This window comes from Musca autumnalis, unplaced genomic scaffold (assembly GCF_047663935.1).
Source record: "Musca autumnalis isolate F117 unplaced genomic scaffold, ASM4766393v1 scaffold_1, whole genome shotgun sequence".
In the NCBI taxonomy this organism is placed as follows: domain Eukaryota; kingdom Metazoa; phylum Arthropoda; class Insecta; order Diptera; family Muscidae; genus Musca; species Musca autumnalis.
In genome coordinates, this window is record NW_027411644.1 from 315188472 (window position 1) to 315214718 (window position 26247).

Consider the following 26247-nt stretch of genomic DNA (forward strand, 5'->3'; position numbering starts at 1 on the left):
CTTTGAAATCCGTTTTTGTTATACCTTACTTTAAGAAAAATATGGAATAAAGTTCGCATTACCAGGAATTTGTTATTACATCTTCCATTCCATTTCAAGCAAAACATTCTGTATACATAAAATTTACTCAAATCGGATTGGTTGATTTGAATTTGCTCTCAAATTTTTCTTGTTTTTGGGCGCACTTTAAATTTTAAAAGGAACACAAAGTTGCTTTTAATTTATCTGACATTTATTATTAAAGCAAACTTGTAGGAATATAAAACAGGTTATCTGTCCGATATCGGCTAACATTTAACTCCAAAAAATGATATAATAACGGGCCTAAGCATATATGTATATCTCTTTTATAATTGGAGCCATGAATGTCAAATAAAGTTTAATTTCATCATTGCCCATCAATCTAGAAACCATTTCTGCAGTTAAGTCCCCTTCAGCAGTAGAAATGATGGAAAATGTTATTTCAAATCAACCCACTGTTCTAGTACGCTGTCAGTCGTCGAACCGCATGATATCTTTTCAAATCTGTCATAAATTATTACAGCTGCGACCAGTTAGTATATGATGCATATCATTTGTGCGTCACGCGTGCGCTACTACTATTCACGTACTGAAATTAAAAAAGATCAGATTAGTCAAAAATGAAATTCCCCAAAAATCCCCAAAGATTTTTCAGATTTCCTCAACATTTTCCCAATTCCCCAAGTTGAAATTTTTTTCCCCATTTCAAATAAAAATTCCCCAATTTGGGGAAAAATCCCCAATACTGACAACGCTGGCAAGCAAATACCAGGTAACCACATTGTTCATTTTTGCAAAACCACCAGTGTTGCCAACGGTTAAGATTGTGTAGAGATGCCATATTTATGAGAGATACACACCATCAACCTTGAGAGGTGAAAATTGCAGCAAGGAAAATTACCTAATGTAAATATTGATTTTGCGTCTCATCAACAAACTGACAATTGCCGCAAGAAAAATTGCCTAATGTAAATATGGACTTAGGTTATAGGCCATTTAGATATGACATCACTAGCCGGATTTAGCCCATTATCAGGTTTTATTTGCTAAATCCGGCCAAATTCTACCCATGGTTTAATAAGAAAGGTTAGCTAAAGCTTTCTGTCAGTTTAATTTTTTTCTTTCGAGTGTACCTAAAACGTCAAAACAATATACCCAATCTGTGTATGTGTGTGTGCTGTTTGAATAATATGCCAAACAATTTTAAAAACAATCGAATTCAATGATTTCTAAAAATGTTTTTAGAACATTTGTAGGGAAGAAATTCGTCAGCTTTGCATTGAAACAATCATTTTATCATATCCACAATTCGATTATGTGGAGAAACTTTGACGCATCATTCATTTTTCGCATTTTTTATAAAATGCTCAAAAAAGGTATTGTAAACAAAACCACTTGTTGCTTTTGTGTTTACTAATTTTGAAGTTTTTGGAATTCAGGAAAAACAAGGGTTCTAGAGATTGTTTTCATTTAAATCTACCTCTTTACTTATACCATGATTCTACCAGATTTCCCATATTGCAAGCTGGCACAAGGTAGAATGCATCGGTGAATTGCTACAGCAAAAATAATTTAAAATGACAAAATTTGCAAACAAGCCGAATAAATTTAATTTGCTTTGATATACAAAGTTGATTTTAATCTACCACGACTAATATTTATGATGTCTAAACGATCAAATAATTCTTTATTTGCTCATGATTTAGCATTAGTATCACAATGTGCCAACATTTTCAATATTATGTTTGGTTTACATTCGGCGTCTTTTCGTGATTTCGAAGGCGTTTCGTGATTTCGCGCGGAATCAAGCAAAAATTATCATGATTTCGCATACAAAAATGAAATCATCTCATTTCGTGATTTCAGCGAAATCAACATCGAAATCACAGTACACATGATATACAACCCTGTTTTTGCCTGAAAAAATACCAAAAGTTGCAACACTTTTCACGTATCACAATAAACAAGGTAGATGGTCAATTGCTGCAACAAAAAATTTTAGTATCAAAATTTTTAAACAATGTGAAAAAAAATATTAAATTACTTTGTTACAATGCTATTTTTCATTGTGTTCTCGTACTTTTTTAATGGTAATGTTAAAAAAAGAGCGAATTGTCAAAAATTGCTTCCCCATACAAATTTCTTAAAAGATAGGGGAACGAAAAAATTACGGAAATTGCAAAAACTGCAGCAAATCAACGTATCAGCTATCGTATTTAGATGATAATGAACATGTTGCTAGTTTCTACTATGCCAAAATTGTATGGCAGAAAACAGGAGAATAGGGTGTTATTCGGTGCTATTTTTGTTTAAAGAGAAGTGCAAGTTTTGGTAGATTTCGGAGTACGGGAACGCATTTTTAGCACTAAACGGGAAAACTGCTGCAAGTTCTGAACACAACTTTTATCTATCAAAATTTATTATTACGATGTCTCAACGATAAAATCATTTTTTATTTTTTCATTTGTTAGTACTATACACAATTAATACGATATATAGATAATTTTACGATAATTTTCGAAATAAAGTTGTAACGTTCTATATTGTCGTATATTTTTGATGACTAATTCAATTCACAACAACTTGTTTTGAAAATTCATGTTCGATCAAATGCGCATGTGCATCTACCTTGATCATTGTGATATGTTTGAAATCAACAAAAAAATAAGTGTAAACACCGGGATGTATTTCAGGATTTCGTGAAATCCAGTGGATTTTAGAGCGCAAGTGTAAACTTGGCATTAAACAATAAATTTGTAATTTGCCGTATGTTTTTTGAGACGAATTCATTCAATTTACAACATTTTCTTTTGACGTTTCAAATTCGATCAGATGGGCTAAAGCATCTACCTTGGTAATTGTGCTATGAAAAAAATCAGCTGACTGCCATTTAAATCCCCCAAAAGTATATCTAAATGCAATGAGATTTGTACTGGATTTATTAAATCCAGTTGAGGATTTACGGCTAGTCTAGTGTAGTCTACTTATTATATGTAATTTGGGCTCATGGCACAATTACCCAGGTATTGGTATCACACTTGGGGCTCAATTCTGCTTCTATGAAAATGTGAAATGAAAACTTTTATAAAGGGACAAATTGTCCAATGATAATAAATATTATAAAGGAAAACTTTTTCGGAACAAATTGATTACTCTACCAGCTGGCGCAAAAATCTGAGAAAAATTACCACAGGTAGATCTTGTTGTCCTAATCACAAATATATAAACTTTTCCGAGGGGAAGTCCATACTTCCCGAGATATGGGATTTTAAAGTTCCCAAGAACCCCCCGTTATTACTCGGTTATTTGTGGAGTAGGAAATCTAATTTTTTTACCACAGGTAGTTAGTTTTGTCCTGATTACAAGCATATACACCTCGTCGGGGGGAAGTCCAAACTTCCCGCGATATGGGCTTTTAAAATTCTCAAGTACCCCCCGTTATTACTCAGTTATTTGTAGAATGGAAAAGCTTAATATTTTACCACAGGTAGTTCATTTTGTCCTGATTACAAAAATATAAATTTCGTCGGAAGAAAGTCCACATTTCCCGAGATATGGGCTTTTAAAGTTCCCATGTATCCCCCTTTATTACTCGGTTATTTGTAGAGTGAAAAAGTTGAAGTTTTTACCACAGGTAGTTCATTTTGTCCTGATTACAAAAATATAAATTTCGTCGGGGGGAAGTCCACACTTCCCGAGATATGGGCATTTAAATTTTTACCACCAATAAATCCTTTTTTCCAATTACAGAAATTCAAAATTATTTAAAAAAAGCCCATACTTCCCGTTGTAAAGCCATAACACTTTCATTGTATATACTGTCGTCTGAATTACAAAAATAAAAGATCTTTTGCTTTCCGATATTCAAACTTTCAGCATTTTCAAATATATTTTTTGTTATTCTTACTCTACTTAACAATAAAACAACAACATACCAAAAATAACAACAAATATACACTAACAACTTATGGGTACTTTACACGATATGTTTTTTACATATGAGTTGTCACTTTTCATATACATTTTATATGGGAGAAGCGACAACTCATATGTAAAAAAACATGCCGTGTAAAGTACCCATTAATACTAAATGAAAAATTCCTAATACAAAACGTAATAACAACAAAAACAAATTCGTATAAGCAATTTAAATCCTCCTCCTCTTTGAGGGGGGTACATATTCCTCCTCGTCGTTGGAGAAGTCACTACCAGTTGTAGAACTCCTATCCTCATTCGTCTGTAAGTCACTTTCCTCATACACCACCGAGGATGAAGAAGCCACTTCCTGAATTCTCTGAAGTTCGGCATCAGCTATAGGTTTAGTGGGATCATATAACTGACCCGTGAACTTCATGAATTCCAGAAATGGATTCTTCCCATTGGATCTGCACCATCTTAAAAAAATAAATTTCTGAATATAACTATAAAAAAAAAGGTTTTTGACGGTTATATTCAGGAATAGATTTCTTAAGATGGCGCCAGAGTACCTCGATGGTGTTCGTATGCTGTCCCGTTTCGGGATCCACAAAATTTTCTGTATGGTTCACCTTAAAATGGGTGTAACCTTCCTCATCCAAAATATTATACGGCTATAAATATATATATTAACACCTTTCATAGCATACATCTCCTTAACTTACCTTCCAGCAGTCGGAAATAATGATAGATCCCGGGCGTATATACTTCCTGATAAGGGACAGCAATGTTGCCTGAAACGGTCTTCTACGGGTTCCATAAAGCACTTGTTCGTACCCCGTTCAACCCCGCCGAACACCCACTGCCTCTCCACCGCATGGCCACGGTGATATTTTCGTCTGCCTACTTTCGTTTCATCTATCTCAACCTCTATTTCGGGGCCACCAATCTGGATTTGGGACTGGAAGGGACTATGTATAACAACTTCTCTACAGAAGCTATTCCAGTCCACCGCCGTCCGCACATTTATAGACACCTCCAACATTATGTCACTCAATGTGCTCTTTCTCTTTTTTCCACATAAAGACAAATACAATAATTTTATATATGGGCAAATGCGACTTTTCGAAAAATGTTCCTTTTCGTAAGGAACATACGAAATCGCATTTGCCCTTTTTGCGGCCCCGAAATGTTTTACCGCATCTGAAAATAAAAAAATACTAAATGCATAAATGTTTATTATTAATTACATACCTCCACGCCCAACCATCGGAGTTTGAGTACCGTGATAGCTTTAAATCATGCCCTTTTTTGCATTTAAGCTATCCCTCTCTCGGGATCAGACCCCACTCCTGCAGTTTTTCTACAACTACAACCGATAAAGGTCCATCCTCCCGATTTTCAAACAATTTCACAATTTCGGACAATTTTATACCCCGGTTACACTATTGAAGGTTAACCCACTGGGTTTAATAGATCCAGTGGGCTAATCTTTGCTGGTTACACTTAGCTTTTCGAGGATATAAACTGTCAGTTGACGTTTGTTTACGTATACATACAAAATAACTAATAAAGTCATGTTTTACACTTTTGCAATTTCTCGTATGAGATATCGTCCCCTCTTTGCTCATATTGGTATATTTTACACACAGGGATACATTTTTGTATCATGGTATCAAGCGTACTTTTCGTTAAAAAAGTGTCTAATGTAAAAAAATAAATAGTTTTATGATTTTCAAATAACTTTAGATTTATTAACTCCATAAAATCTCATGCGACCAATCGTAAACGTGTAAAACACGACAAACTCTGTTGCAAAAACAGTTGCAACTTTTGGTACTTTTTGAGTAGAGTTGGATTTTTTTGCACAAATACCGAATACAACACTGTATTTTTGGTGGATTTGTGCCGGATTTAAAATAAACCCAGTCGTGAGAGGATTTAATTTTTGTATGGCAAATCTGGTCAGATTTGACCAGATTAAGCAATAAATCCTAATAAAGTGGGTTAACCCGGCAAAAAACTGTAGTGTAACCGCACTATTAAACGGTTAATTTCCAACATTTCTTCCCTCCCATTTTGAAAAAGATTTCAAGAAAGGGAAATAACGGTAACTCTGAATTTACTTATAGTACATTTACATTTACGAAATAGAGTGGATTTCAACTGTGTTGTGTCTGGAATGGTCGTCAGAGTGGACTATATATGTTGAATAATTGAAAGGCTTGGCACGCGTTTAATTTTTAATTAGTTTATTAGGAATTCATTACTCTCTTTGCTAGAAACTTACAAACTCTGAAGTAGAAAAAGGAATACAATGACATTTGAATTATAGTGTTGCCACTGTATTATAATTTACATTATTGATTAGAGTTACCATTGTGCATTAATTATAAATAGGGATACAACAGTCTCCCACGCTTAAGGGCTGTTTACACCATCTATCAATGTCATATGAGCTGCCATTTCTTTCACCCATTCGACATTCTCTATGTTTGTCAAAATTGACGTCATCCATACAATTTTCAATTTGTGCGTTCATACCTGTAAGTGTTATTTTCGTATGACATAACCTAAAAATATAAAAACAGCTGTTTTTGTCATTATTTACATTTATTGTTGAGTTGCAATTTTGCGCAAATTTTAATTTTGGTGTTTGGAGTTATAGAGGCATTCATGTTTTTGCCACCAAACAATCATTTCAAAGACTGCATCTTTCGACCAATCGATCTGAAAATAACATTATAAACGCCATTTATTTACTTTACTGAACATTTAAATATACATACCTTTCCATTTTCTTTTTTAAAAGATTTTGTTTTTCATTTTTTGTTTGAGAATATCAGAAAACAGCTGATAAATTTATGTTTACATACGAGAATGCCGTATCAAATAGAGCGCTCCCTAAATGAAAAAATTACATATGAGTTGCCAAATCATTTTGATAGATGAAAATTTTCATAGTGGTTACACTATGTGTACAACATTCGCAGGTAGAAAATTTGGCATCTCATACGACATTGATAGATGGTGTAAACAACCCTTTAATTGAGATCTTGAATACATTTTTACTAATCTATTTCATCTACGTAATCTCTAAGATACGATGGCTTGTTTCGAGAACGTTGAGATCTTCTTAAGAATTGCTGTTGAGGTTCTGGATGTCGATTAGTTGAAGGTGGAATATTTGGTTGACGATTGAACTGCTGGGTTGTTGGACGATGTTGGCTAAGTGAACTTGAATCTGGAACTGTAGAAATTGGAATATCTGGATTATTGTCTTGTTGTACTGGTTGATAATCTTCAGTCTGCTGAGTATTTCCTTGAGATGACTGCACTGCTGAATTTGAAGTTTCTGGAGTACTTGATTGGATTTGACCTGGAGGTGCTGGTTGGAGAGTATAATACTGATATTGACTATATTGCTGTCGCGATGGCTGACTTTGAATTGCTGACTCGAAACGAACTTTCTTTTCTTGAACCCTTGAGGCTTTTAATTGATCTATATGGCGTTTAAGCACATATCCATCGTCGAGTTTCACTAAATAGTGTAACTGTCCATACTTTTCTAAAATTGTACCGGTTTTCCATATCAACTTGTTGTTATGCATATGTTGAACTATCACTCTTTCTCCCACGCTTAGTTTACGAACACCAGGTATTGGTTTTGTATGTTGAAATTTTATTGTAGGCAATATTGCATCCAATTTAATTCGAATACGACGGTTGAAATACAATTCAGCTGGACTTTTTCCACATAAAAGAGGCGTTGCTCTATATCTTTGCAAAATTTCGTTTACCTTGCTGTGTAATGTACCACGTTCAGTTGACATTGCCTTTAATTTCCGCTTGAGGGTCTGTACATTCCTCTCTGCTAAGCCATTGGTACTTGGATGTCCAGGAGCTATTAGTTTTTGAAAAATTCCATTTGTTTTGCAATAAGCTTTGAATTCGTCGCTTTTGAAAATGCTTGCATTGTCCGATACCATTGTAATGGGAAATCCATGACTCGCAAAAATGTCTGTCAACAATTTCAATGTAATTTCGGTTGTGGGTGCGTCACGCGTAATTTTTACTTCAGCCCATCTTGATTTCGCATCAACTACAATTAAGAAATGATAGTTCTGGAACGGACCTGCATAATCGATGTGTATTCGATCCCAGTTTTGTGCTGGTTCCTCCTAGTGATGTAAAGGGGCTTTTACCGGTTTTGATTGAATTTGAACACAATACTCACATTCTATATCGCGATCTATACCTTTCCATGTGCAATATCTTCTGGCGAGCTGCTTCATTTTTGTTATGCCCGAATGTGTGTGGTACAGTTCCTTTAATATTTGAGGCTGGATATTTTTGGGAATTACCACTCGTTGACCCTTGAATATAATATTGTCATTCACCGTATACACCTCGCTAACATCAGTGCCGTTACGTAGTTGCTCAAGAAGGCTGGATAAATATTGATCATTAGCTGTTTCTTTCGCTATTAACTCGGCGTTGATAATTTCATTTGAAATGTTGAAAATTGATTGAACACAAAGCTGATTAACTTCTTCATTGATAAATTGATCTGTTGTCTGATTCAACATTTGTGTTGCTCTTGAGAGGCAATCAGCGTTTGAATTGTCAGTTCCTTTTTTGAAAATTATTTCGTAATCGAAGTTTGATAGAAATTCTGCGTAACGTAGTAATCTGGCTGATGTTATTGCTGGCAATTTATTATTCTGGTGAAATATTCGACATAAGGGACGATTGTCGGTATTCAGTTTAAATTTTCGACCATACAAGTACATGAAGAAATAGTTTATTGTAAAAATTATTGCTAATGCTTCGCGGTCCAGTTGGCTATAATTTTTCTCAGCAGCTGTCAACGACCTTGAAGCAAAAGCTACTGGATGTTCTTGACCATTAACAATATGTGACAATACCCCTGCTATCCCTGTGGGACTAGCGTCGCATGCTACCACAACTGGCAAGTCTGGATCGAATGGCATGAGTACTTGGTCACTAGCTATAATGTTTTTGAGTTTTAAAAATGCTGTTTCACAACTTGTTGACCAGAAAAACTTTTTATTCTTTTGTAGTAACAACCGTAAGGGTGCAGTTGTTGAAGACAAATCCGGAATAAATCTTGAATAGTACGTAACCATACCTAAGAATCTTCTTACGTCATCTACGTTTGATGGTCTTGGTATATTTACTATTGCTTGAACTTTTGAAGGCGATTTTGAAATTTTGTTATGTGTCCTAAATATTCGATTTTAAGTTTCATGAATGAGCATTTCCCCAAATTCAAATGTAAATCGTACTTTGTTGTTGTTGTTTATCGTTGACCTGGTAAATTTTTAATTGTGATTTTTTTTTTTTTTTTGTTTCGGCTGAAGGTCATTAAAAAATCAGTGTTCTAGTTTTGATTTTATTTTCTCTTTATTTATTCATCCGATATTTCGATTGTCATCGACAATCATCTTCAGGGATATTTATTTATGGAGAACAGCGTCTACACGAATTTAACGTCAAAGCTAAACTGAAAAAAAAAAAAATCACAATTGTAAATCGTACTGTTTTAAACGTTGAAGACATTGATGTAAATTATGTAAACATTCATTTTCTGTAGCGCCATAAACTACTATATCGTCGAAATATGACATTGTGTTTTTCAAACCAGACAGAATTTGTTCTATTATGCGATTGAATTCAGATGGCGCTGTCTTTATTCCAAAGGACAATCGATTGAATTTATAAGTTCCTCTATGGGTTGATATTGTTTGAATTTGACTGGATTCCTCGTCGACTTGAAGATGTAAATACGCTTTAAACAAATCTAAACGGCAAAAATACTTGGCTCCTTTAAGGCTATTTAAAATTTCATCAATCCGGCGAATTGGATAATTGGCTGAGACTAACTGTGGGTTCACACCAATTTTATAATCGACACAGAGTCGAACCCCACCATCTGATTTCGGGATAATTACTAATGGAGAACCCCAGTCACTCCTTTCAACTTTCGATATGATGCCTGATGATTCTAATTCATCAAGTTCTTTTTCCACCCGCTGGCGTAGTGCAAATGGAACTTCACGTTCTTTAAAAAATTTAGGGGTTGAATTTTCTCGTAATTGTAATTTAACTTGAAAATTAGGAACACATCCAATTTTCTCATCAAAAAGTTCTTGAAATTCATTAATGATCTCATTTAGTGAATATGTTTGATTAATTCGAACAGATTGAATTTGTGTTATTTGTTTATGATCAATTTCTTGAAGATTTATTTGAAGATTACGTATCCAAATTCGTCCTAGCAGTGGTTCACAATCATCGGGTACTACATACATTTCTTGTTTCGATTTATTTTTATTGAATTCAACTTCTACGCTTACCTTTCCATAAGGAATTAAAATATTTCTGGTGTAGGAGCGAAACGCTATCGACGAACGCTGTAATTGTGACTTGACGTTGAGACGATCGAACGCACTTTTGTTGATTAATGTATATTTTACTCCAGAGTCCACTTCAAAATTCTGACGTCGGCCATTGATGTTAACCGTGACCATGTATTTGTCATCATCATTCTTGTTGTTGGGCCGGTTGTGATGGATATCAACAATTTTGTTTATGTTATGATGTTTGTGTATAGACTCATCGTAGTCGTCATTTGATGCCACATTGCTGTTATTTTGAGTTGACATTAATGTTTTGATACACACCTGCTTAACGTGACCCGTCTTGTTGCATGATTTGCACTTGAGCTTCCTTGGGTTGGTGCCACAATCTTTAACCTTATGGTTGTTCCTTCCGCAGCGAATACATAAATGGTCGATACCCAATTGTGAAAAATTTATTTTTGATTTTGAACGGTGTCTATCAGATGATCTTCTTGATGATCGGCTTCTTCGGCGGCTTGAAAAAGTTGGTTGAATTTTATTGACGTCATTCGAAGTTATGTGCTGCTTTGAATTTAGTTGTCAATCTTTGATGCCTCCAACGACAGTGCCTTATCCATAATTTTGTCGAAATCCGATTCTGTTGACTGAAGGAGTTGCTCGCGTATGTATGAGTCTTTAAGGCCTCGTATAAACTGCGCACGAAGAAAGATGTTTGAAATGTCGGCTCTACACTCACACGATGATACAAATTGGCAATCGTTCAGATCCCTGCGTAATAAAGCTACATATTCGGCTATTGATTGTTCCTCGCTTTGATATGTGCATAGAAATCGATGTTGCAAAACCAAAATGTTCTTTTTGGGGCACAAATGTGCTTCTAGTTTTTGTACCAATTCATCGTAACTCACTTCTGGTAATTTCTTAGGAGACACTAGGGACACCATCAATTTGAAATTTGTGGAGCCTATTGAATTAATTAACATTTGATGACACAGTTTTTTGTCTTTTAAAGCATCACGCATCAACAAGTAGTTTTCGAATCTTTGCATGTACAACTTGAAACTTTCCTTGATGGAATCGAAATGCTCAAATGGCGGTATAATTGTGTGTATTTGTTGCACACTTTGTTGTTGTTGCCGTGTCTGTGCGTTGCTAGAACTTTCTGCAATTCTATTTAACAACTCCTGCTGGCTCCGATTGAAAACTTGCAATAATTGCTCGAATTGTGCTGCATCCATTTTATTCCTATTGTTTTTACTCGTCGCTAATTTTGTTGTGTCTGGAATGGTCGTCAGAGTGGACTATATATGTTGAATAATTGAAAGGCTTGGCACGCGTTTAATTTTTAATTAGTTTATTAGGAATTCATTACTCTCTTTGCTAGAAACTTACAAACTCTGAAGTAGAAAAAGGAATACAATGACATTTGAATTATAGTGTTGCCACTGTATTATAATTTACATTATTGATTAGAGTTACCATTGTGCATTAATTATAAATAGGGATACAACAAACTGCCAATTCCAAGCATAACTATGCGTTTACACCAGACAGTTTGTCTTCAAATACAACTCTGATTTACTAACACATACATACATTTGTCTTTTGTCTCCCAGCTGTCCATCATTTTTTCACAGACAGCCGGGTTAAAAAATTTTTGACATTTTCGTAAAAAAGAAGTGATATGATAATTGAAATGTGTTGAAAACAAAAGAACATGAACAAAAACAAAATATGTGAACGGAAAACAAGAAGAAATCGATGATTTTCATTCATAATTTTACAACTGTTTTTGCAGTTGTCTGGACGCCTACGTCACACAGGCAAGTTTTGGTATTTTGACAATCAATACATGAAGTCAATTGTCCTGTCATATGTAAACGCAGGGTTACAAAAACAAAAACAGAAAGTAAACAATAAGAACCGGACCACACTAGAGCGATTTCAATGAAAAAAATGGATGAAATAAGACGAACTTAGATCAAGTTCCGTTCTAAAATAATTTTATGAAATCACTGTTGTGTGGAACTCGATCTAAGAACTCCTAATTTCATGCAATTTTTCTATGAAATCGCTCTAGTGTGGACTGAGACTAACCTCATACCTACGGACAGGTACAAATTTCGGAAAAAGGGAGCAAAATTGCCATATAAATTATAAATTTTCATATAAATAGGCAGCCTTCGGCCGCGGATTTAAGACTTTCTCCTATGGACATGTGCAAATTTCGAGAACGGGAACAATTTTTCATTTAAATTGTAAATTTTCATCCTCCTATGGACAGGTGCAAATTTCGAGAACGGGAAGATTTTTTTTAAATTATAAATTTTTATTAGAATAGCAGGCCTTCGGCTGGGGTTTTAAGACTTTCTCCTACAGACAGGTGCAAATTTCGAGAACGGGATTTTTTTTTTAAATTATAAATTTTTAATTAAATAGCCGGCCTTTGTTCGGGATTTTAGACTTTCTCCTATGGACAGGTGCAAATTTCGAGAACGGGATTTTTTTTTTAAATTATACATTTTTAATAAAATAGCCGGCCTTCGGCCGGGATTTTAGACTTTCTCCTATGGACAGGTGCAAATTTCGATAACGGGAACAATTTTTCTTTTAAATTGTAAATTTTCATCTAAATAGCCGGCCTTTGGACGGGGTTTTAAGACTTTCTCCTATGGACAGGTTCAAATTTCGAGAACGGGAACAATTTTTCTTTTAAATTATAAATTTTCACCTAAATAGCCGGCCTTCGGCCGGTGTTTTAAGACTTTCTCCTATGGACAGGTGCAAATTTCGAGGACGGAAACAATTTCTCTTTTTTAAATTGTAAATTTTCAACTAAATAGACGGCCTTCGGCCGGGGTTTTACGACTTTCTCCTATGGACAGGTGCAAATTTCGAGAACGGGAACAATTTTTCTTTTAAATTGTAAATTTTCATCTAAATAGACGGCCTTCGGCCGGGTTTTTAAGACTTTCTCCTATGAACAGGTGCAAATTTCGAGAACGGGAAAATTTTTTCATTTAAATTATAAATTTTAATCTAAATAGCCGGCCTTTGGCCGGGTTTTTACGAATTTCTCCTATGGACAGGTGCAAATTTCGAAAACCAGTACTTACCAGTAGGTTTCAGCCGGGGATACTTGGGAACTTTAAAAGCCCATATCTCGGGAAGTGTGGACTTCCTCCCGAAGCTATATTTTTGTAATCAGGACAAAATGAACTACCTGTGGTAAACAATTCAGCTTTTCCGCTCTACAAATAACCAAGTAATAACGATGGGTACTTGGGAACTTTAAAAGGCCATATCTCGGGAAATGTGGACTTCCTCCCGAAGAAATTTATATTTTTGTAATCAGGACAAAATGAACTACCTGTGGTAAAAAAATTCAGCTTTTCCGCTCTACAAATAACCGAGTAATAACGGGGGGTACTTGGGAACTTTATGATCAGGACAACAAGATCTACCTGTGGTAATTTTGCCAGATTTTTACGCCAGCTGGTAGAGTATTCTATTTATGCCATTGGTCTGTTCCAGAACTGCAAGAATCTACTAATTTTTACTATTTTTTCCGATAACTATTGAAGCAACGACAGCATGTTATAAACATTATCAAATTATATTTGCCAATAGGTCTGTACGATAACTCAAAAGTTTGTACAAATATGTGCAAACATTTACAAAATGTTGTTCGATAACATACTTGTTCAGTATAAAGGCCCCCACTCATCAGTCTGTGCCGTCAGTCCGATGAACCCTTTCTGTATGTGTGACTGACAAGTGTGTAGCACGAACCATCAGTCAAGTCTAAAAATCTTGAATTTCTCCTCCAAAAATGAATGAATTCTAAGTTTTTTTGTGTTCCAACACCAACATTATTTTCTGTTTTTCAAAATTATTTATTGACAATTTAAAAATAAATACAATTCACCCAGACTGATGGGGGTTCATTTTGAAATCAAAACTATTTTGATTTTCATCAGTCTTTGAAAACTCACACATACATTCTCAAGTAGTTGCAAGAACTTGCAAATACTTTTTACTTGCGAAGTTATCGAACAGGCCTCATTTTAAACACTAATGCTAAGTTTACATTTACGAAATCCACTCGATTTCAACTGTCAATTCCATAGCTCAAACGTCAAATGAAATCTCATCTGGATTTCATTTGACGTTTAACCTATGGATTTGACAGTTGAAATCAAGTGGATTTCGTAAATGTAAACCAAGTATGACATAAAGGAAAAAATGTTATCGTGATAAAATTCTAGCCTCTAGTAGGTTCTGCAACAGGGCGAATTTCAATAAAACTCATTTAAAATAGGTTGCACCTAATTAGAATAACCAGTCGGTCGTCTAGCAACCAGTTAACCAAATACTCACAACCTAATCAACACTAATTTTTTTGACATCAAAGTCGTCTCTTTTCATTGCTTTCATATTTTGATTTTTTGTTTTATATCGGAAGAAAGAAAATACGGAATAGAATACGTGAAATTAATATAAAATAATTAACACAATTGTGTGATAAAAATAAGTGACAAATTAAAACAAGATGAGTGAATTTTTTAAATCTGCTATGGGTTATTTCAATAACCCCACAAACACCTCAGCGACAAATAGCAACAACACATCACAACCAAATAGTGGAGGCTCATCCGTAAATGTCAACAACACATACAGAAGTTCATCATCATCTTTGCAGGAAAATGACTTTTGTGGCCAAATCGTTGAAATCAATGGCCGAAAATTGCGTGTAAAAAGAGTTATTGCAGAAGGTTTGTAACACGAACAACACAATGATGTTGGCTTATGATGAATAATGCACCAGTTTTAACCAGCTTACACATATGAAAACATACACACTTGCAAGCACTACACACTTTCAACTTCGACCTCAGCTTAAAGAACTACTGAAAGGGAGCACAAAAAAAAGTTAAGGAAAAATCAATATACTCGTATGTTTGTTGTTTTCTATTTAGTGGGCGTTTAGCAGAACAAATATGTGCAGTTTGTTGTAATGGGAGTATTTTTTCATTATTTGCGTTGTCGTCTCTTCCGTCTATTTTCCGATAAGCATTATGGCAACAACAATAATGTTATGTTGGTGTAATGCCTTGGTGTTTTTCTAATTGGAAATTGTCTTGATTTTAAGATGACACTTTCATACTACATCGTCCGTAACTACCTAGTTGTGTTGTTGTTTTAACCTTGAGTAAATTTTGCTGTTGTTTTTGACCCCATCCCTCTATAGGCTCGCGTAGAATAAAACGAAAACAATCACTACTTGAAAGAAAGGCTGATATAAAATTATGATGATAAAAATTGTTGTTGTAGATAAAGAAAAATAGACCCAAGTAAAAGTAAAGTAACATATGCAAAGAAAGAAAACATTAATGATAACAATTGAAAGATTTGGCTTAGCTCTAGTCTAGTAATAAATGTCCGATAGTCCATTCTTCCCGAGATATAGGCTCCGAAAGTTCAAAAAATCCCTTGGTTTTGACGATATGTTTAGTATATTTAAGACTTTCTCCTATGGACAGGAACAAATCTCGGCTAACGCGAACAAAATTTTCCTTTAAACCGAAATTTTTTTTATCATCGATCCGAATCCAGTCCGTATATTCAACTTATGCCGTCCGATTTTTTGAAATTTTTTCCAGTGGTAGATATGATTGCGCTGATCACCGGAATGTATAAATTTGGCTTAAGATGAGTTTAAGCATTTTTCCCACAGGTAGGTCTCGTTACTCTGACCACAAATAGCAGAAAGTCTTAAACCTCCAGACGAAGGCCGGCTACTTAGAAAAAAAGTATAATCTTATCCGAGCTTAATGCTTAAACTCAACTTGCTCCATAATTTTCTTGGGGGACGCACCCGGTTATTGGACCCGAAAGTCCGGGTACAAAACCCGGTTTAGACCCGGCTCTACTGAACCGATTGCAACAAAATGTAGCATTGGAAAGCCATCCAACAAGTGGTCATACGAGGGGTTATTTTCAGGTGGTCAGGTTATGTAACCCAAAAACTGAAAACTGAAAACGGCGCCTGAACTAACTTTAAATAAAAGGTCCTTGCACCTGCGTCAAGTTTATCCAGTTGGTGCTAAAATTTCCTGCTATTGTAACAAATTTCTTCCGGAAGCGCAATTTAAAGTTATATCCGATAAATAGCTTAGCAGATTAATAGTCCTAAGTTTTGCATGATCAATGATTACGCCCCTACCAGAAGTAGCAACCCCACGGCGGCGGGTTCTTTCGTACCGGATTGACCTTAAACCATAGTGTTTTGGCCTGCTACTACAACAACCAGAAGTAGCTGAGAGTGTCATAGTTCGCCAGATATAACCATAATGTCACCTAGTCTGACAAATGACGTCACCTGGCAAACTGTCGGTTTTTTGGGTTAGACCATCTCTTCGTAGTCGTCTCCATCAGCAGACATATCGATTTCATCATCTCTGAAGGCCGGACTTTCATCAATAATGGAAAAGCTAATTGACTTCAGAAAGTTCTCTAATCACCGCTTCAAAAATCTGCCCAAACCTTCTGTTGTTCGGCAGGAGAGGATGTTTCGTTATAGCTATATACCAGCTGGTCTAAAACCCGAAGTTAAATCAAATTCTCCAGCAGATGACACTGGAAGTTAACAGGTTGGTCGGGGAGCGTTAGCAGAACAAGTGTTTAAGTTATGAAGATTTGCAACATTGCAACGGCTAAGTTAATCTAGAACCCTGGGAAAAAGGTAGTTAGGACCTTAGTCACGTTCGGAGATGTTATGCTGACTGATCCAAAAGGTGTGCAAGTTATTTTAATCGACAGTTTGTCGAGTGAAGTGACAGAGTGGTTTCTTCCTTTTGAGGCGGAACCACCACAATTTTCAATAGATTATATTGCGAATGCCAACAGGAACGCTGAATCATCCAAGGCTTTGGGCTTTGGATGAAAACATCATGGTAATGCTGAAACAGCTGGATGAACTGGTCAACCACTGGTCAACACGACTTTTTCTAACTGAAAACGGCAAGTAATTTTCGAATCTGGTCGCGGGTTTTCTCCATCAGCTATTGTTTTTGAGATATAGCTCAAAATCGTTTTTTACGATTTTTACCTAGAATTTTGTTATTCTCGGATATAAATATTTTTTGTGGGTTTTTTGACACGAATATATCAAGGAGTATTTATTTGACGTTTACGCCATTGAATTGAAATTTGATACACATTGGCTTTTTTAAATCCGGTTAAGTGCAAACGGGGTATAACTCCAATAGATATGTGGTTTCATCCCATCGAAGCAGCCACATTCCTAGAACTGGAGATAGACCCAGAGCCAGATTAAACGAAAATGAAGTTACAAACATTAAATAAAACACTGTTGCAACAACAACTTTCCTCACAAAAGATCAAAATTTTCGCTTAAGTGAAGTTTAAGGACCGTTTTGAGGCAGTCCTTAGAATCCTGTTTACAGCAATATAATATTTTCCTTGGGCAAGTCCATAATTCCTGCTATAATGGTGCGAAGAATCTACAAATTACAAATAAAATGGACGCTTACATAAAATTAAGTAACTCCCAAGTTTATATCAAGTTCCAAGATGGACTATGACGACCCATTTCTTTAGGTACCTCCTTCAAAAAGTTCAACACTTTTGCCTATAACTCAGTTTAAGACCATTTCTCGGATCGTGTTGAAATATTAATAGCAGGTAGTCCTTGTATTATAAAAAGTATGTGTAGGGGGGACGCCAATCGCTACACTTCTAAATGTAATAAACCTTTTGACAGACGACAGATCTTCTCAAAAACTAATCGTCATATAAAATATTACTCATCTGCGTATTATAATGCTTATCAAATGTTCTTTCATTTTTCTCTTCGTACAACACAAGTTCATTTCACTTTTGTATTTATCTTTTCAGGCGGTTTTGCATTTGTTTATGTAGCTCAAGATATACAGACGGACAAAGAATATGCGTTGAAACGTCTTATAGGTGCCGATAAGAAAGCATGTCAAGTTATCATCAATGAAATTAATACACACAAACGTTTGACGGGACATCCGAATATTGTTGGATTTGTTTCGGCGACATTTATTGACAAAACAAACGGACCCCAACAGAGAGCGGAATATTTGCTGCTAACAGAGTTATGTAAAGGTATATTTTCAATGTAAACATTCGAAGAATATAATATATATGTAATACAGTAGAATCTCCATAATACGTAATACGACCATTTCAAAAAAATCGTTTAATTTCGCGTAGTAAATTTTAATAATATCTTATATTTTTTATCGCATATATTTTTGTTGTTGTTTATTTTTCAGGAGGTTCCTTAATTGATTGTATGGGCTCTACTCTAGAACCTCCTGTAGTTTTAAGAATATTTTATCAGGCAGTAAAAGCGGTTGCCCACATGCATTCGCAATCGCCGCCCATTATTCATCGTGATATAAAAATTGAAAATTATTTGTTGGGCGATGATAAACAATTGAAATTGTGCGATTTTGGTTCGGCAACAAGTGAAATTTTTGCACCCACTTTAGATTGGAATGCTCAACAACGTAATACATTGGAAGATCAGGTTGGATGGCAGTAAAATGAAATACTTTCCACAAGTAGAATTGATTAATTTACATTTTTGTCTTTTAAGCTATGCAGTGTTACAACACCCATGTATCGTGCTCCAGAAATGTTAGATACTTGGTCAAATTATGAAGTTGGTACCAAAGTAGATGTTTGGTCTTTGGGCTGTATATTGTATGTGCTTTGTTTTCAAAAGCATCCCTTTGATGATTCAGCTAAGCTGCGCATAATAAATGGAAATTTTACAATACCCACAGATTCCAGATTTCAGTGCTTTCATGATATCATAAGAGGTAAGTGGGGGATGATATAGAATTTTTGTTTGTTTTTGAGTTGAACATTAAATTTAAATTTTTTGTGTTCCAGGTTGTTTAACTGTTGATCCGTCTCAACGTTTTAATATCTCAACAATATTGGATCGTTTGGCTGCCATATCGGAAACAATGCACTGGAGTCTAAAAGGACCTTTGGATCTACGTGGTAAACCAATAATTACCACTACGCCAGAGCATTTGAGCACCAACAACCCCATAACACAGCCTCAACAACGTTCCTCAGCAGGCAATTCAATATTTTACGATGACCCTTCAATAGCTTCCACTCAACCACAACCACCAGGACACACGTCTTCTTCTCATCAGCAACAAAGTTCCTCTTCTTCTTCGTCTATAAATCCAACTAATGGTAGTTTATTGTCTTCTTTACGTGGTGGTGCTGGCAGTTTCTTGAAAAATCTCAAAGATACCTCCTCTAAGGTTATGCAAACCATGCAACAGACAATCGCACGCTCGGATTTGGATATTAGTTACATAACATCACGTGTTTTGGTAATGCCTTGCCCTTCGGAAGGCTTTGAATCGGCATACAAAACAAATAATATTGAAGATGTACGGCTATCGATTGAAAGTCGTTTTCCTCCACAAAAAGTTAGCGTTTATAATTTTGGTCCACGATCTTGCCCACGTTTGGCGCCACCAGTACGTACCGTAGAAGCTGGTAGCATATATGGTTGTTCTCAAGCCCGGGCACCCAATTTGCAGGTAATTGAAACTTTGAATTATTTCCCATGGACTTTTAAAAACTCTTTGAAAAAGTGCTCTACAAAGACGACCATTATGTCGCCTATAAAGACGACCATTATGTCGCCTATAAAGACGACCTTTAGGTCGCCTATAAAGACGACCTTTAGGTCGCCTATAAAGACGACCTTTAGGTCGCCTATAAAGACGACCTTTAGGTCGCCTATAAAGACGACCTTTAGGTCGCCAATAAAGACGACCTTTAGGTCGCCCGTAAAGACGACCTTTAGGTCGCCCGTAAAGACGACCTTTAGGTCGCCCGTAAAGACGACCTTTAGGTCGCCTATAAAGACGACCTTTAGGTCGCCTATAAAGACGACCTTTAGGTCGCCTATAAAGACGACCTTTAGGTCGCCTATAAAGACGACCTTTAGGTCGCCTATAAAGACGACCTTTAGGTCGCCTATAAAGACGACCTTTAGGTCGCCTATAAAGACGACCTTTAGGTCGCCTATAAAGACGACCTTTTGGTTGCCCGTAAAGACGACCTTTAGGTCGCCCGTAAAGACGACCTTTAGGTCGCCTATAAAGACGACCTTTAGGTCGCCTATAAAGACGACCTTTAGGTCGCCTATAAAGACGACCTTTAGGTCGCCTATAAAGACGACCTTTTGGTCGCCAATAAAGACGACCTTTAGGTCGCCCGTAAAGACGACCTTTAGGTCGCCCGTAAAGACGACCTTTAGGTCGCCTATAAAGACGACCTTTAGGTCGCCCGTAAAGACGACCTTTAGGTCGCCTATAAAGACGACCTTTAGGTCGCCTATAAAGACGACCTTTAGGTCGCCTATAAAGACGACCTTTAGGTCGCCTATAAAGACGACCTTTAGGTCGCCTATAAAGACGACCTTTAGGTCGCCTATAAAGACGACCTTTAGGTCGCCTATAAAGACGACCTTTAGGTCGCCCGTAAAGACGACCTTTAGGTCGCCTATAAAGACGACCTTTAGGTCGCCTATAAAGACGACCTTTAGGTCGCCTATAAAGACGACCTTTAGGTCGCCTATAAAGACGACCTTTAGGTCGCCTATAAAGACGACCTTTAGGTCGCCTATAAAGACGACCTTTAGGTCGCCTATAAAGACGACCTTTATGTCGCCAATAAAGACGACCTTTAGGTCGCCAATAAAGACGACCTTTTGGTTGCCCTTAAAGACGAAATTTAGGTTGCCTATAAAGACGACCTTTAGGTTGCCTATAAAGACGACTTTTAGACGCCTATTAAGATTTATTGATTGTCATTTAAAAATGTCCTCTTACTTTTTTACAGGGTCTCTTCTCTGTTGCCGAAGATATGTACGGTTTCCTTACCGCCGATCCCAAATCGATTGTGATTATACAAACGGGTGATTCGGGTGGATGTACAGCAGCCACATTGGTGTGCGCCTTACTTATGTATTCAGATCTCATTTTGGAACCCGAAGACGCCGTTCAGGTCTTTGCCGTCAAACGACACCCCATCAACTTGAGACCATCTGAATTTCGTTATCTCTACTATTTAGGTGACATTTTACGTCCCACTCCACTGCTGCCTCATTATAAAAATATTAATTTAATATCATTAAGTTGTCAACCAGTACCTCGTATGACTAAGACCCGTGATGGTTGTCGCATTTACATTGAAGTTTACAATAATGAACGCCTGTTGCTCTCCACCATGCAAGATTATGAAAAAATGCGTCTATATATGGCTGGTCCTGGCAAAATCACCGTACCTCTAAATGTCACAGTATGTGGTGATTTTGTTGTGGTTCTATATCATGCCCGTAAAGGTATGGTTAGACCACAAGGTATAAAAATATGCCAATTTCAACTACATACTGGTTTTATACCAGAGCAAGAGACCTTGATTAATTTCACAACACAGGATTTGGATGATTTACCCACAGATGCCGAGTGTGTACCTCCGAATTTTGCAGTCTCTTTGTCTCTGGCTGTGATGGATACTGAAACACCGCCAGCTCGAAATCCACCATGGCTTTTAACAAAACCCAGTCGTAGTGCTTTCAATTTGTTTAGCTCTCAATTGGAATATGAAGAAATGATAGATAATTTCGTTACAAAGCCAACGGGTGGAGCGGTGCCGCCACCAACCAGGACTGCAGCTCCAGCTAACAAAGAAAAACCCATGACTCCACCATTGATAATGCCGGACATAACTGAAATATCGCATGAAACTAATTTCACACAGCCTGATCCGGCACCACCCATTGATTTGTTAAATCTTAATCAACCATCTTCATCGCATCATGGTTTTACTGATCCTCAAGCCACAGCTATGCCTTCAACAGATGCTAGTTTTGATTTACTTGGTGCATTCGGGGATGATGATTCATCGGGTATTGGTACCGCACCAATTCCAGATATTTTGGCTAATAACTCTCAACCTAAATCTGCGGCAGATTTAGATGACATCTTTGGTCCTCTTAATTCGGACACATCGTCTACGTTCAATTTAGATTTTAATGCTTTTGCTTCGCCAACACCAACACCTCAGACAGGTGCTCCTCCACCACCATTTTGTACTCCCAAAATAACAACAAGTAGTTCTGCTTCCATTGTACCACCTTTTGTTGGTGGCACTGTGCCCACATTTACAACACAGACTGCTAGTAAAGAACCTTCTCCACAGCAACAGGTAAGGGACAAAAGCAAAAAAAGATAATAAAACCCAACATTTTATCACATAACCTACAATCTTAATCCTATTTCTATAAATTTGATATCTTTTTCTTTTATTTTCCAGCCTAAAGACCCCTTTGCCGACATTGCCAGCTTAGCTTCTGGTTTGAACATCAACTTTACACCTCAGACATTGGGTGGTAAATCAGCTGGCCATACACCAGTTGGTACCAGTCCTTTTACCACACATTTTTCAAGTCCTACTCATAATAGCACTACACCGAATAGCGGTAATGTGCGTATGCCTCCTAATGCGCCTTCACCCAATCATATAAAAACTCCAAATAATACGACGACATTTGGTATGCAACAACCAACACCCACCCCGTTTGCAACACCTTCACCACAACCCACAGGCGTTGCAGCTGGAAGTGGAGCTACACCTTCTACTACCACACCAAATACACGTCCCGATTACAGTCGTTCACATTTTGAACAGCCTAAATCATCAAGCGGTACATCACAACAATCGAAAAGTTCGGATATATTTGCTGACATACTCGGCGAACAAGGCTATAAGTTCACCAGCAAAGCTAATCAGGGCCCAAGGTCAATAAATGAAATGCGCAAAGAAGATTTAATTAAAGATATGGATCCGAAGAAAGTTATGATTATGGAGTGGGTAAGTAAATGCATTGTTAAAAATTTTATAAGGCCCACTATAACGAACTGTTCTCATATTCAAATTAGTTTGAATTACTACCATACCGCTGTTTTTATATTGGTACTGTTTTTATTCCGGTACCTTCCCCACAAAAGTTCAAAAAATTCGCTAAATGGTGCCAACGATAACTCTTGAAGTATGTAAGGAGCAGAAGTAAGCAGCTGGTTGTTTTCGTAGCCTCTATTAGGAGGTACAATTTATTTTGGGGACAAATTCATATTTTCTGAAATAATGTCCCAATAGCTAAAAAAAACGGTGAAGGCACCATCTAAAATGACTTATGACTTCTCCCACGGCAGCGGGTTCTTACGTACCGGATTGACTCGAAACCAAAAGTGTTTCGGCCAGCGGCTGCCAACCCAGCATTATATGCTGCTACAACAACAACAACTTCTGAGCCCGATTACATACGAAATGAGTATCCGATTTGGCTGAAACTACACTTTTTTGAGATGTAATTTGTAATTCAAACTATTCCATTTGTAATTCGAATTTTTCCAATTGTAATTCGAATTATTTTATTTGTAATTCGAATCATTTTATTTGTAATTCAAATCATTTATTTGTAATTCAAAAAAAAAAAAACTGTTATATAATCGATCGAAAAAGTATTTTGTAATTTTTTGTTACGAATTTTAAATAAATAATTCGATTTGCAAATAAAATATTTTGAATTACAAATGAAATAATTCGAATTAAAAATTGTATATTTTGAATTACAAATGAAATAATTTGAATTACAAATGGAATAATTCGAATTTCAAATGGAATAAGTCGAATTTCAAATGGAATAAGTCGAATTACAATTGGAATAAGTCGAATTACAAATAGAATAATTCGAATTACAAATAGAATAATTCGAATTACAAATAAAATAATTCGAATTACAAATACGATTTTTCGACTTGCAAATTGAATAATTCGAATTATAATGGAATAATTCGAATTACAAATGGAATAATTCGAATTACAATTGAAATGTTACGTACTACAACTAAAATGTTTCCAATTACATCAGAAAAAGGTGTACGCACATCGTAAAATTTCTTCGAAACTTACATCAAGTTCCAAGAAGGTCTATCTATGTCAGGCAAAACATTTGTACGTCTTCACAAAAGTACAAAATTTTTGCTTAAGAGCAATTTAAGGGCTATCCGAAGATGGTTTTGGTATACATTTTTTTGTCAAATAATTTTATATAATTTTTATTCATCTGCAAGTCCATGCTTCCTGAGATAATGACCCAAAAGCTTTAAAAAATTATAAGGTAACCAACTATAAGTTCTGAGTGGCACGATAACTATCGAAAGAACGCCTTCCAACATTGGGGTCTTCTCTAACATACTTGTCTCCTGACTTATCCTGTCTGTCTGAGCATTACCGTGGAGATTTCGTCCGGTCCCAATGCTGGGATAATTTAGGATCACGGGCGGCAGTTGTAACATCATGCAACACAAATTTTGCTGGTACATCCGTGGTAGTAAACGATTTTATGCGATATAACGTCCTTCCCCTCGCCTTTACATATTCTGAGTGCTCGACAATTATTTAATTACTTTTTTTTCTATTTTCAGACGGAAGGTAAAAAGAATAACATACGTGCATTGCTCTGTTCAATGCACACGGTATTGTGGGCCGATGCCAAATGGACAAAATGTGAAATGTCCCAATTAATAACACCGGCAGATGTGAAGAAAGGTTATCGCAAAGCTTGTCTGGCTGTACATCCTGATAAGGTAAGGTTAAGAAATTTTAATCTTGATAAAAATCCAATAACAAAACATTTTCAATTTCTTTATGCAGCACAATGGAACAGAGAACGAAGAGATTGCTAAGATGATTTTCATGGAACTTAATAACGCTTGGACTGACTTCGAAAATGATGCCACTCAGCAAAATATGTTCAATTAGTTTGCAAATATTGCTATTAGAAAACACCAAAACTATGTTTACTAAACTATTTCATAAAATTATTAAGACGACAAAAATATATTCATAATTATTGAATGTGAAAATGGTGGAGCAAAGCTTCAAGCTCCCTGCAAATAAGTAGAATTTATTCTTAAAAAAAATGAAAAGAAAAAACCGAACGCTCTATTAAATGCTTTAAGCTCTTAATTCTAAAATCAAAAGATAATTACTAATTTGCAACTGTATAGATAACAAATAATATACGTTATTTACTTAATATTTATCTATGGAATATTTCTATTTTTTTTCAAATATTTCATAATTTATGCAAAACTATTAATTTACTAGCAAAATATTTAAATATTTTCTCCACATGGGACTGTCTTTTTTATTTGTTTTTGTTTTTTTTTATTATATTTCTTTTCTCATTAAATACAAATATTTAAAGCAAAAATCTATTTTAGTAAAAGTATTAAATGTTAACGCAAAGAAATTATATACAAAAAAAGAAAAATTTAAAAATTATTTAGTCTTAAGTTTTTATTATTATTAAAATCATAGTTAAATGTCAAGAAAAGCTCAGAATTTCCCTTTATAATTCTTTTTCTAAAACAAAACAAAAAAATCCATTCCACAACATCCATTCTAGAAATTAAAAAATTATTTACTTAATTAAAAATATGTAAATAAGTTGAAGGGTAATAATTTCCTCCCCCCTTAAAAAATTATTGACAAAAAATTCTCTAACTAAACGGTGAAACAAAATTAAAATCCAACAACAAAATACACACGGTCTAAACGCATACAACAAAACAAAGAGTAAAATCTAGATATTTTTGTGTCAATGTATATATTTTAAGAAAATTATTATATACATACATATATTTAGTTATAAAATAAAAAAAATACGATCGTATGAAATTACATATATAAAAAATACAATATTTAAATATATATAAAAATATAATTAAAATATTAATTTAGAGAGAGTATATATTTACTT

The 26247-nt window shown here is 35.6% G+C and overlaps 1 protein-coding gene across 1 annotated transcript; it reads left to right on the plus strand.

The window, feature by feature from the left end:
* Positions 1-14670: 14670 nt before the first annotated feature.
* On the plus strand, positions 14671-26061 carry aux (cyclin-G-associated kinase). Its single transcript, XM_073962293.1, has 9 exons — positions 14671-15097; positions 18243-18479; positions 18650-18906; positions 18976-19201; positions 19275-19948; positions 21258-22625; positions 22734-23291; positions 24908-25069; positions 25137-26061. The coding sequence occupies exons 1-9, from the start codon at positions 14875-14877 to the stop codon at positions 25242-25244; spliced, it is 3813 nt and encodes a 1270-aa protein (XP_073818394.1). The 5' UTR covers positions 14671-14874; the 3' UTR covers positions 25245-26061.
* Positions 26062-26247: the final 186 nt, after the last annotated feature.